Here is a 13,138-nt window from a genome sequence, read left to right as displayed (position 1 = left end):
AGAAATAGAGTTTCAAAAATTATTTTAATTTTATGAGACATGTAAAATAGACTTAAAACTGGCCTTTAATGGCATTTCTCATGTAATAAATTGACCTTAGCCAAAGCAGTGAGGCTAACTTCTGTACCATTTCAGGTGAGCCGTACCTGCTGGCATCAGTCCAGTCTGAGGTGTTTCTGCTGGGTCTAAGGAGCTCCAGTCTGGACATCCTGCTGTCAGCAGAGAAGAGGTTTGTCCTGTCGCTCGACTATGACTGGCAGAAGCAAAGAGTTTACTGGATCAACCTCAACACGGACACCATCAAATGGCTCTCACTGGACCAGAAGAACAAGGGAACCTTCCTTAAAGGTGAGTTGCAGTTAACCACTAAAACTATTTAAATCATTTTAAGTAATTGAAAATAGATTAAATAAAACTTTAATATTATGTAACCTAAATATGTAGACTTGAATCACAATTAAAAATGCTGCTACTTAAATGTTAAAGACATAAAAATTAACAAATTTTCATGCAGATGTTTATGTAAGTAATTTAAATAAATGTTTTGGTTGTATATTCAAAGACACTATTAGATAATACAATTAAATGTTTAAGTACTAAAATACTAAACCTGAAATAAAAACATTTAAACATTAAAAAAAAAAAAAAAAAAAAGTAAAACGATACAAGATACAAAAAAGTAATAAGAAACCATGTAAAAAGAGCCGTCTGTACTCAAATGCCATTTAGTCCCTTTCAAATCCACAAATGGCATTACTTAGACGCGCACAATATCATCAGTATGAAACTAAAGTTTTAAATAACGCTGAAAGGAGCAGTCTGTATTCTCAGCATCGTGCCCCTTTAAATTCACAAATATTAGTTATATGCTCAACATCATCTGTACAATGTGAAACAATTTTGATACTATGAACAACTTTGAATGTTTATCTTCTAAACTGTCACTGTTTTTAAGCACACTCGCTTACAGATATCTTGAAAACTAACAATAATCTTACCAACATCTAAAAAAAGGTATCAGTGCAGACAGTCTTGCAGTGGACTGGGTGGCGAGGAACCTCTACTGGACTGACAGTGAAAACAGTCAGATCAATGCTGTGAGGCTGGACAGTGAGATCGGCAGATCAACAGATCGAGTCATGATCCTGGGAGAAGATCTGGGACAGCTGCGCTCCATCGCCCTGATGCCACAGAAAGGGTTCGAAATGGCCATTCTTATGATTCCTCATTGGTTAAAGCAGTGTTTCTCAACCACCTTTCTGGAAGACCACCAGCTTTGCACATATTCCTATGTCTTTTTATTATTAATTAATTAAACACACCTAATTCAGATCATTGGCTTATTAGCAGAGACTAAAAGACTTGTAATGGGTGTGACGGACAAAGGAGACATCCAGTGTTGGTGGTCCTCCAGGAACATGGTTGAGAAACACTGGGCTAAAGGGATGGTTCACCCAAAAATAAAAATTCTGCTGTTATTCGCCCTCACAATCGCTGCACACCTTTTAAAAATTAAGAAATTTTAGGTGAAATGTGAGAGCTCTCTTATCCTACAATGACAGTAATAGTCCAGAGATGTTTAAAGTACAGAAAATGAACCAAAAACATTGTTTAAAAGTCGTTATGACTTAAGTGGTTCAACTGTAATCATGCGAAGCTACAAGAACACTTGTGTGTAAAAAACTGAAAAATATTACTGTATGTAATGTTTTCTCTTCCTTGTCAATGTTTTTTTCCATTGGAGTCAGCTGCACAACACATGTATTGCCCATAGAAACACACATCCTGATTTGATGTGGAAGACTTAAGATTTCCATGGACTTCTATTCATATGCATGCGAATGCTTCAGACCCAAAACTGAAGCTTAATTTTCATGTAGCTGTTTTCCAAAGTTCAAGCATTGTTCTCATTATGTGGACGTGGGAGAAATGGATCAAAACATGACTTTTCTGTACACAAATGTAAAATATGGAGCAGTTGCTTGTTTTATCAATGTCGCATCATCTTGTTTTATCCCACCCCCTTTTCTCTACGATTGTCTGACCAAAAGCTCAGTACAGTTTTTACAATTTTTATTTATTTATTTTTATTTATTTTATTTATTTATTTTTTTGACAAGTGTTCTTGGAGCTTAGTTTGATTACAGTTGAACCACTGAAGTCATATGGATTGTTTTGAAAATATTTTTGGATCCTTTTCTGGACTTGTAACTTCTCTGGACTATTACTGCCTTTTGAGGATGAGATAGCTCTAAGATATCATCTAAAATCTCTTAATTTGTGTTTAGAAGGTTTATCTGGATTAAAATTACACGATGGTGAGTATTAACAATTGTTTTTTTTTTTTAAATGAACCAACCCTTTAAGTTAAATTTATCTGACCAAATACTTATCAAAACTTTCACAAATCATGTTACTTACTATCACAAAAGTTACTTATGCTCATGAAGGATGCATTTATTTTGTATATATCTAATTATATCTAATCAGAAATAGATTCAAAATCAAGATTGAGTTAATATTTTTTTTAAATTTGTTTTCATTTTAATATTGTAACCACTTAAAATGGATTCAAAATATACAGTTAAGCTTATTATCGTTACTACAGACATAACAAAAAGTACCTTTACTATATGCATGTATGAAAGTACAGATATGGGGGAAAATAAGACTATTAGAAGACTAAGATTGTCAGGTGTGGGTTTGAGTGAAGTGTTGTTTATTTGAAAGGTCTAATGTACATTTTCTCAATTTAGAACCAAAAAATAAATAATTTAGAGCTTTTCCTCACAAAATGACAATTGGTCAGAATAACTCCTGTGAAGTAAACTAACCTTAGTTAAAACAATATTGTGCTTAATTACTATAAATGTTCTCTTTTTGTTTTATTTTGACCATTAAATTTCATTTTCCATTTAGTGTTTTGACCATTTCAGTCAAAACATGCTTTAAATGTCAGAATTGTATTTCAAATAAGGAAGAACTGGAATCAGTAGTTTTATATAAAGCCAAAATCACATTTTGCACACACAACTGCTTATAATGAATCCAGGGAAACTAAGGCTTTATGTTGTCGTAATATGTCGATATTGTCCTCCTCCCAGAATAATGTTCTGGTCAGAAACTGGGGACGAGGCTCAGATTGAAAGAGCAGGAATGGACGGTTCAGACAGACGTGTGCTGGTCAGTAAATCTCTGCGGTGGCCGGTCAGTCTGACCGTCGACTCCCTGCATCAAAGGATCTACTGGACTGATGAGAAACTCAAGTGCATCGGTTCAGCTAACATTGACGGAGGAGATCTAAAGGTAGCGGATGCAAGTTACTAATGCAACTTACAGATGAGGCTGTCATTCAAATAATATTAATGAACAATAATAGTGGGTAACACTTCAGAACAATGGTCCATTAGTTAATGTATTTACTAACATTGCCCATGTATGAATAATATTGTAAATCATTTATTAATCATTGTTCAACATTAACCAATGCATTATTACTATCCAAAGTTGTGCTTGTTAACATGAACAGAACTAATGTTCTATAATATTAACAAAGTTGAATAAATACAGTAATTTTTAATAAATACATTAACTAATGGACCTTTATTTTAAAGTGTTACCTAATGTTGTATTAATGTTAATGTATGTGTCGACATAAACCATGAACAATACATTTATTACAATATGTTTAATAAATGTTAATGTTTATTAATAGTTTAACTCAGTGCATTAATGTTAAGCATGAATTTGGATTTTAGTAAATGTTGATCTGATTATTAAATGCTGTTCAAGTGTTCATACTTGGTTCATGTTAGTAAATATATAAACAAGCATTAACTAATGAAATCTTATTGTAAAGTGACTAATGACATGATGCTTAGACATTAATGAATCACAAATTAAAATTCACAGACAAATTTCACCAGATAGAAGCACCAGGAAGAAATTTATAAAATGTCCTCAAAAGAAATGTATTTAAAATAATTGATTTAAGATGCAATATATTACACAAATATTTAGGCTAATAACTATTAGGCTAAGCAGTTTGTTTTTTTGTTAAGCTATATTCATATTTAGATCTATATAAAACATTTACTGCTCTAAAATCATTTGTTTACCATTTATCATTTGTTTTTTTAATGGTTTTACAAAAGTTCCAACAGGTTTGAAATAAGACAGAAATGTCTTTTTTTTTTCTTTCTTTTTTAAAATTATCACTTTATATTTTATTAAATTTATTATTTTGAAAATATGAAATTGTTAAATGATCCACTAAAAAAGAAACTACAACTGGCAATAGATGCCAGTAAATGTCATTGCTTCGTTTATTCAGTCGTTTCTTTCACAAGTTTCTTTGATACTTTGAGCAATGGAGCAAACAGTTACTGCAGTGTTTAAAAAAAACAAAAAGAAAAGAAAAAAAAAAAACTAGTTTTTAATCTCTCATAATTTTTCATGATTTCATAGCTCTTGCAGCTGATGGAAACCCCCAGTCCATTCTCAATCTCAGTCTTCAATGATCAGGTCTACTGGTCTGATACCAAAAGAGGAACCATTCAGAGAGCACACAAAACCACAGGAAAACAGCGCCAAGTCCTGCTCAAACGTCCCGGACAGCCATTCGGATTGAAGGCAAGTATTTCAGACCTCTGTGATCATCTTACACTACACACTTCTAAAAAGATATTATATATTGCTTCATATTAGACAATCCCCCTCTATTTAAGTGTTTTAAGTCTGCTTTAAGATCTAGCTATTTTCTCTTGCTTTGGTTAATCCTTGATTATTGATTCTATTGCTTTTGATCAATCTGATCGTAGCAGCACAGTGGCTCAGTGGTTAGCCTCACAGCAAGATGGTCACTGGTTTAAGTCCCAAATAGGCCTGTTAGTGTTTCTGTGTGGAGTTTGCATGTTCTCTGGTTTCCCCCATAACTATAAATGTGAGTGTGTGGGTGTTTCCCAGTAGTGGGTTGCAGCTGCATTCCACTGTAACGACCCCTGATAAATCAGAGACTGAGCCGAAGGAGAATAAATGAATAAATAATCTGAATCTTTTTTTTTTTTTTTTTTACTTATGTTCCAATCTCTTATGAATGTAAATCTTTTTTTTTTTTTTTACTACCCCTATAAACAACACTGGTTGTTTTTAAGCGTTTTATGAATAAAAATTTATTTTTTTTTTGGTATGTTTTGGTTTGGAATATTTTCTAACTAACATGACTTGCATTTATTTAATATGCATATACATTTGTTTTAATTTTGTGTAGTTCTATTTCAGTGTTTGTCAGTTTTAAAGACCCATCTATTTTCTCTTGCTTTTATTAATCCTTGTTTATCGGTTCTATTATTGCTTTTATTAATATTTTTCAATTTAGTTACTGATATCTGATAGTCTTTTTTTACTTTATCGTTTATTTTATTATCTTATCTTCTAAACTATTTTACCACTGCTATAAACATTTGCTTGTTTAAAAAAATGTGTTAGAGTTTTTATTTTTTGTGTGTTTTGGTTTAGTATATTTAATAACTAACCTCACTTAATTAATATGCATATAGATTTCTGATATTTTATTTATTTTTATTGTTTTACTTCTGTGTTTAAGTCTGCTTTAAAGACTTATCTATTTACTTGCGCCTTTATTAATCCTTAATTATTGGTTCTATTATTGCTTTAATTGATTAATCTAATAGTCTTTTTTACTTTATCGTTTATTTTATTATTTTATCTTCTATATTTTACCACTCCTATAAACATTTGGCTGTTTTTAAATGTGTTTTATAGAGTATTTTTATCTTGTATGTGCCCTGATTTTAGTATATTTACTGACTAACTACAGGGGTGGAAAACACTGTTCCTGGAGAGCCACCTGCCTGCAGATTTCAGTTGCTACCCATATCAAACACACCTGAACGCCATGTGATAATTACAGGCAAGTGTGTTTGATATGGGTTGCAACTGAAATCTGCAGTAAGGTGGCTCTCCAGTTACAGGGTTGGTCACCCCTACTAACATGACTCATTTAATATGCATATAGATTTCTGATTTTTTTTTTTTTGTATTGTTTTACTTTAAGTCTGCTTTAAATACTCACCTATTTACTCTTGCCTTTAGTAATCCTTCATTATTGCTTTTGATTAATCTGAAAGTCTTGTTTACATTTATTATCTTCTAACCTATATTTTACTACTCCTATAAACATTTGGTTAAGTGTTTTATACATAGTTTTTTGTGTCTGTTTTGATTTGGTATATCCCTATAGATTTCTGATATTTTATTTTGTATTTTACTTATTAATCCTTAGAGTCTATTATTGCTTTTGATTAATCTGATATTCTTGTTTACTTCATTTCTTTTCTTCTAAATTATTTTACTACTCCTATAAACAGCACTTGTGTGTTTTGCTTTGATATTTTTACTAACTAGCATGACTTAAATGTTTTGGTAACACTTTACAATAAGGTTCATTAGTTAATGCATTTACTAACATGAACTAATCATGAACAACACATGTACAGCATTTATTAATCATAATTGAACATTTACTAATGCATTATTAACATCCAAGTCCATGCTTGTTAACATTAGTAAATGCACCATGAGTTAACATGAACTAACAATGAACTACTATATTTTCATTAACTAACGTTAACTAACATGAACAAATACAGTAGTAAATGTATTGTTCATTGTTTGTTCATGTTAGTAAATGCATTATTTAACATTAAATAATGAACCTTTTTGTAAAGTGTGACCAATGTATTATTACATGCATATAGATTTATGATATTAAATTTAGTTTGCGCTCTATGCGTTTGTCTGCTTTAAAGACTTATATTTAATTAATGCTTAATTATTGATTCTATTACTGCTTTAATTGATTAATCTGAGTCTTGTTTACATTTATCACTTTTATTTTATTATCTTCTAATCTAGATTTTATTACTCCTATAAACATTTGTTGTTTTCAAATGTTTTATACAAAGTATTTTTATTTTGTGTGTTTTGGTTTGGTATGTTTACTAACTAGCCTAACTTATTTAATATGCATATTGATTTACATTGCTTTCATTTTGTGTTCTATTTTTATGTTAATGCTCTGTATTTCATATTCATCTGCTTTATTTGCCAGTAAGTAAATCAATAGGTTTATGTAAAAAGAAATGTAGTACTGTATTGTACAATACCAAATAAAGCATGATAGAGGCTCTTTATAACTGGTGAGATGTTTGTGTGTGTGTGCGCAGGTCATTCATGGTCTCCTCCAAGAGGACGTCTCGAACCCCTGTGAGTCCCAGGGCTGCTCTCACCTGTGTGTTTTAGCTCCGGGGCTGAAAGCTGTGTGCAAGTGTTCGACTCAGTTCCTGCTGGATGAAGATGGCCTGACCTGCTCCAAACCCAAAGACTCATCCTTCTTGCTGTTTCTCTCTCCTGCTGCAGTCACTCAGGTGTTCCTGTTGGTTACAGACGAACGTTATTAATGTAGCATGTTTTACATTGGGTAATAATAGACATTTTTCGCATTTCCGGGTTTCTCAGTTGCAGAAGTCATCATAGTTGGGTAAACTAAGTGGAGTGAATGGGAGAGTACAACAAATACTTTTTTTTACAATCCTGTTTGCTGAAATATTAAGAGAAAAACTCCACGATGGTGTTATCAAGACTTTCAGAAAAAGACAACAAGTGAGAGACTGATAACAGCCAGAAGACAGAATGTCATATTTACAGTCCTGCCCATAGACACTGCATTACAAATGCGTTGGACAAGTGGCAATTTGATGGAATGATGATATACATTCATATAAATGTTCGTAGGTTTTTTTAAGTCAAAATATTTAAATTATTCAAGGATTTAAGATGCTGATGACCGTTATACACATCGTGACAGTCTTCTGAAAAGAGTTCATAATAGGCTCATATGGAATCTGAAGATTTCTTTGTTTATAGTCTATAGTATAAATATTTTTATTCAATTATTATATAAATTTTATTACTATTATTATTATTAATAAATATGCAAATGTTGATTTATTGACAATACAGTTTAAGTATTATTTTCTGTCTTTTAGTAGATATATCAGGGACTGAATTTGTTTACCAAACATAATTGGATCTAATTGGATTTGCATTGTAAATCTAAGTTTATTTATTTCTTTTCTTTTTTTTTTTTTTTTACTATGCTCAAAATAATTCCACAAAATAAGATGCTTTACAATCTTCTATACAGAAATGCCAAATCATGTCTGGCCATCTATTGTCTGGCCCTGGTAATAAGTTATAGTCTGTGCGATGCTTACATTCGTGAAAAGAGTACTGAAAAATCAGAACCATTACTCAGCTAAAAGTGTAGTGCAAGTAGAGTAAATATTACTCAATGAGTAAAAACACCTTCCTAAAGTACTCGTGAGTAGTATTTTGCTGTAAAAAGCTGATGCAATAACATGTTTTTGTGGATGTGTGTAAACGTGACATTCTATAGTCCATTTATTTATTGTCATTATATGAGGCACACAGCATCATAAGACATTATTAATAGGTTTGATTTAGGTCGTGACGTCAGGAAACCAAAAATTCAATGTCCAGCCAGCGTCTTAGGACAACATTATTTTGATGTCCAATAATGACATCAACTGATGTTGATATTTGGGTTGTTGGAAAGTAGTGGAGTAAAAGAACTGATACAGCACTATCTATTTTTACAGGAGGTTAATCGTTTATCATTCAACTGTATACATTAAATTCTCAATAATAAAAGCAATATTGAAAGTCCTACTTGCCAAACATTCCTACAGCTGATTCCAATATCTTCCATGTATGCTCCACATGTAGTTGGATTGGTTCATTTTAACCCAGTAAACCCATTTGGCCTCTGTCCCCAGGTGTATCTACAGAACAGACACAGTGACGTGACCCCTCAGAAGTGGCCCGAGCATCGCCGTTTTGACCTTCCCAAAATAAACCACCCAAACATGCTTGATTTAGTACTGCGAGACCTCACGCTGTACGTGTCGGACATGGATCAGCCACTCGTGGGGCTCTTCAAGATGAAGGACGCTGCGCTGGTGCCCCGTGGAAAACTCTTCCAGCTCCACAAAGACTCTGTGAGGGTGTTTTCGGTGGACTGGATCACTCTGAACGTATACTGGAGCAGTGAGAAGCTACCTGGCATACAGGTCACTTCACCAGATGGCAGATTCACCAGTGTTTTAATACGGGAAGGTGTTGGAATCATTGAATCCATTGGTTTGGAGCCGCCGAGTGGACGCCTCTGCTTCTCAAACAGGATCCAAGAGGGAAAGATGAGCATGGTGGAGTGTGTGTTTATGAATGGACTGAACAGGACAGTGGTGTGGAGAAATTCAGTCCGGCCGACTTCCCTGATATTGACGGATGAAGGGAATCGAGTCTACTGGGCTGATACTGGTGGGTTTTTATTTCCACTATCATACAGCTGTAGTCAAAATGATTCGCCCTCCTGTGTTTTTATTTATATAACATATAACAGTTCTGTCTGGTTCTCGAAGCTGATAGCGTGATATATTTAAGTAACATCAGCACCCGTACAGCCTCTTTACCCTTTGTGTATTACTCCGCCCACATACAACCAGCAAAAAGCAGACACTACAGATCTAAAGTTTAAAAGATGCTTGCTCAGCTGTTTAACTGTCAGCTTATGATTTGAATCCAACGCGGAAGTAGTTCCTCATACAAAAGGGTTTTTGAGACTCCATGTTTGATTTTGTTTTTATATACACAATTATGCCGTCAAACTGTATAAACGCAATATCACACTCGTAGCAGTGCGATATGGCAACGCACACCTCCCACCAGTGCCGATATACAGCCATAATCACACTGCTACTTATATTGATAGTATATGATATTGCTTATATATTATATATAAACACAGGAGGGCGAATCATTTTGAGTAAATTATTTACATTATTCCCTATATTTTTTCTTCTGTAGAAAGCCTTATTTGTTTTATTGGCTAAAATAAAAGCTGTTTCATTTTTTTAACTATTTTAAGGTGAATATTATTAGCCCCCTTAAGCAATACTTTTTCTTTTGTCTAAATTGATATACAATGACTTGCCTAATTACCACAACAGTGCTTTCCACTGGTCTGAAATATACTTGTGGTGGTAGCCAGATTGAAACGCCTTTTACCCACGACACATGCTACATCCATAATGTGATTTTTGACAATATTTTTATTTAATGACAGTGTTATGATGTTTTTCAATGGGTTATTAAAAGTTCAGGTTGCTTTATTGGCATGAAAGTTTGTGTAGGCCTACTGCCAAAGCATTTTAGATATGTATCAAATTTAATATATTAACATCAAATTAAAATAAACAGCACATTAGAAATAAATTACAGAAAAATTAATAGAAACAGGCAATATCTCAAATTATAATAATTAAAAGAATAAGGCAAATGAGTTGATTTAACAATTACTAATGGTGTTCATATATTTTGCAGTTAGCTTGGATGTAGTTTCGTCCTTTGAGTATATAGTAAAGTTTTCGAAGTCATTTAGATTTAAAGAATGAATTTAATGTTTTCCTCGCTCTCGTGGCTATAATTAAAGATGACTTTATAAAGCAAAAGCCAAATCCTGGACATTTTAGGAGATTTAGAATCCCTGGCATTTTAATCCCAAAAGATGCATCTCTCTGGGTCTGCAGAGCTTATGAGATTGTCTGTGGGAGTTTTGATAGTTGGCATACACAACAAGCAGTAGCTATGAAACTTGTATGGTGAGAATATTTTCCACAAATTGCCATAAGATAGCGTTGAATTTTGCCCTGGTTAATCGTGAATGTTTGGTTATCTTGGGTGAAAACAAATGAATTGTAAAATGATGATTAGAATAATAGTAAGAAATTGTCACCAAACATACTTGGGCGGGCTGTTAATATATCTGGGCAGCCCGCCCAAGAAGTCTATGTGTGGGAAGCTCTGCCTATTTCGCCTAATTAACCCAGTTAAGCCTTGAAATGTCATTTTAAGCTGAATAACAGCATCTTGAAAAATATCTAGTAAAATATTATGTACAGTCATCATGGCAAAGAGTCGGTTATTAAAACTTATGTTTAGAAATGTTGAAGAAAATCTTTCCATTTAAACAGAAATTGGGGGAAAATATACAGGGGGGTGGGGGGTAATAATTCTGACTTAGACTACATGTTAGGGATAAAGCACATACAGGCGGTAATTGCAAAATAAGTCCCCACAGGCTTATCGGCTGTCCTACAGACTTGTTGTAAAAAAAAAAACCTTCTGCAGATCCTTCTGCAGGAAAACAAAATAAACGTCTGAATGTACTCTTATCCTGGTTTTTACATGCTTGCTTTCCACAAAATGTAAAATTACCCAACATTGTTCTAAGCTGTAATAGTTTGGTTATTAATTAAATGCAGAGACCGAAATCTGCTACCTACTATCCATTAACCTACTAATTATTCGGTCACAACAAGGCAAACTGTGAGAAGCCTGAGCATATGGATGTGAATGTATTTACTGGCGATAAAAAAGGATTTAAAGTGTCTAAACATGCATGTTGTTGGTTCCAGTGGTGGTTATCTGGGGATATTACACTGTTGTCTGGAATACTTGATTCTGATTGGTCAGTTGCAACATTCCAGGGTATGTTATTCCCAGATAACAACTGCTGAATAACACGGGGACATCCTGGAATAATAATAATAATAATAATAATAATAATAATAATAATATTATAAATGGTCATGCATTACTATAAGGTTTCATTAATATATTTACTAATATGTACTACTAATAATGAATAATACTTAACACCATTTATTAATCATAGTTCAACATTTACTAATGCATCAACATCCAAATTCATGCTAGTTAACATTAGTTAATGTGAACTATGAAAAAACTGCATCATTTACAAATGTTGACTAAACATTTATACATTAATACCATAATAATTTAGTAGTAGTGTTTTTTTCTTTTTTTTTTAAAAGAAAGATTAAAATAAACAATCACTCTTGTTCTATGTAAAAGAAAGAAATAAAAATGGGATGGATGAAACTATGACTAAAGATTATAATAAATTAATAATGTAGTATTTATAATAGTAAATTATTTAATACTTTGATTAACTGATTGTTAATGAGTGAAACTCAATATAAAAAAGTATGCAAATGTTTGTTTTTGTACATTTGTAAAAAAAAAAAAAAAAAAAAATGATGATCTTAGTTGAATCAAATTAATTTTTCCAGACAACTCTAATTCCATCAGTCAATTGACCAAACATTTTAAGTTGCACTTTAAATAACAAAATAATCTGTGTGTGTGTTTGTGTACACCTCTGTATCTCAATTTCAATACAAACGTTTATATTTACAAATGCATCAGTAATGTTTATGGTCTTTTCTCAAGGTCTGGCGGTAATTGCTTCGGTTGGCACAGATGGTTCCGGATACAAGGAAATAAAAACAGAAGAAGGCCTGATGGCATTTACTTTGGTCAACAAAGTGCTTGTTTGGATCACTAAAAAAGGTACGGGAGATTTTAATGGGGATGGTTTTTATTGTACTGTTAAAAACAGGTCATTTTATTTTATGAAGGCTTTTACCTAATGGTGTTTGTGGTTTAGACTCCACTAAGTGTTGGTTCAGTGAAGATGAGCAGCGGTCAGGAAAACTTTGGTTTGAAGTGGACACTGAGATCGTCAACCTGAAAGCATTCACAAAGTCGAGACAGAAAGGTGAGCAGGAAATAGTTCCAAACATGATTAAATTTACCATTCTGCGGGTCAATAATAGAGTAAAATGACTAGTTATTACCATGCAGTACTTCCCTACTTCACTGGTTAACTTAAAAAATATACACATTTTGTAATGTTGTCTAAAAGTATATGATCAAATGTGCATATGAGGCATGATTTCATTAAGCGTGTACTAATTTGCATTCCTAGCAGGAAAATGTGGATGTTATAAAGCCAAGGATTTCACGCGTCTACTACAATTCAGAAAACAATGCGATTAGCCAAAATAACATACAGCATATACAGTATTGTTCAAAACAATAGCAGTACAATGTGACTAAGCAGAATAATCCAGGTTTTTAGTATATATTTTTTATTGATACATGGCAAACA

General features: G+C 32.8%; 1 protein-coding gene across 5 annotated transcripts in view; it reads left to right on the top strand.

Moving 5' to 3' along the window:
- lrp13a (low-density lipoprotein receptor related-protein 13 a) overlaps nucleotides 1-13,138 on the top strand; it is a 43,501-nt gene that overhangs the window by 22,031 nt on the left and 8,332 nt on the right. For 4 of the 5 annotated variants that reach the window (XR_015490382.1, NM_001446543.1, NM_001446542.1 and 1 more), the window contains 8 exon segments: nucleotides 136-348; nucleotides 1,015-1,198; nucleotides 3,105-3,306; nucleotides 4,468-4,632; nucleotides 7,248-7,448; nucleotides 8,880-9,423; nucleotides 12,418-12,537; nucleotides 12,635-12,745. Coding sequence is in view for 3 of the 5 variants with exons in the window: in NM_001446543.1 (NP_001433472.1) it covers nucleotides 136-348; nucleotides 1,015-1,198; nucleotides 3,105-3,306; nucleotides 4,468-4,632; nucleotides 7,248-7,448; nucleotides 8,880-9,423; nucleotides 12,418-12,537; nucleotides 12,635-12,745 (1,740 nt within the window). In the remaining 2 variants the exon portion in view is untranslated. 5 annotated transcript variants of the gene reach the window in all.

Source organism: Danio rerio, chromosome 5 (genome assembly GCF_052040795.2).
Source record: "Danio rerio strain M-AB ecotype USA chromosome 5, GRCz13ab, whole genome shotgun sequence".
NCBI lineage: Eukaryota > Metazoa > Chordata > Actinopteri > Cypriniformes > Danionidae > Danio > Danio rerio.
This window is presented reverse-complemented; position numbering and strand designations above follow the sequence as displayed.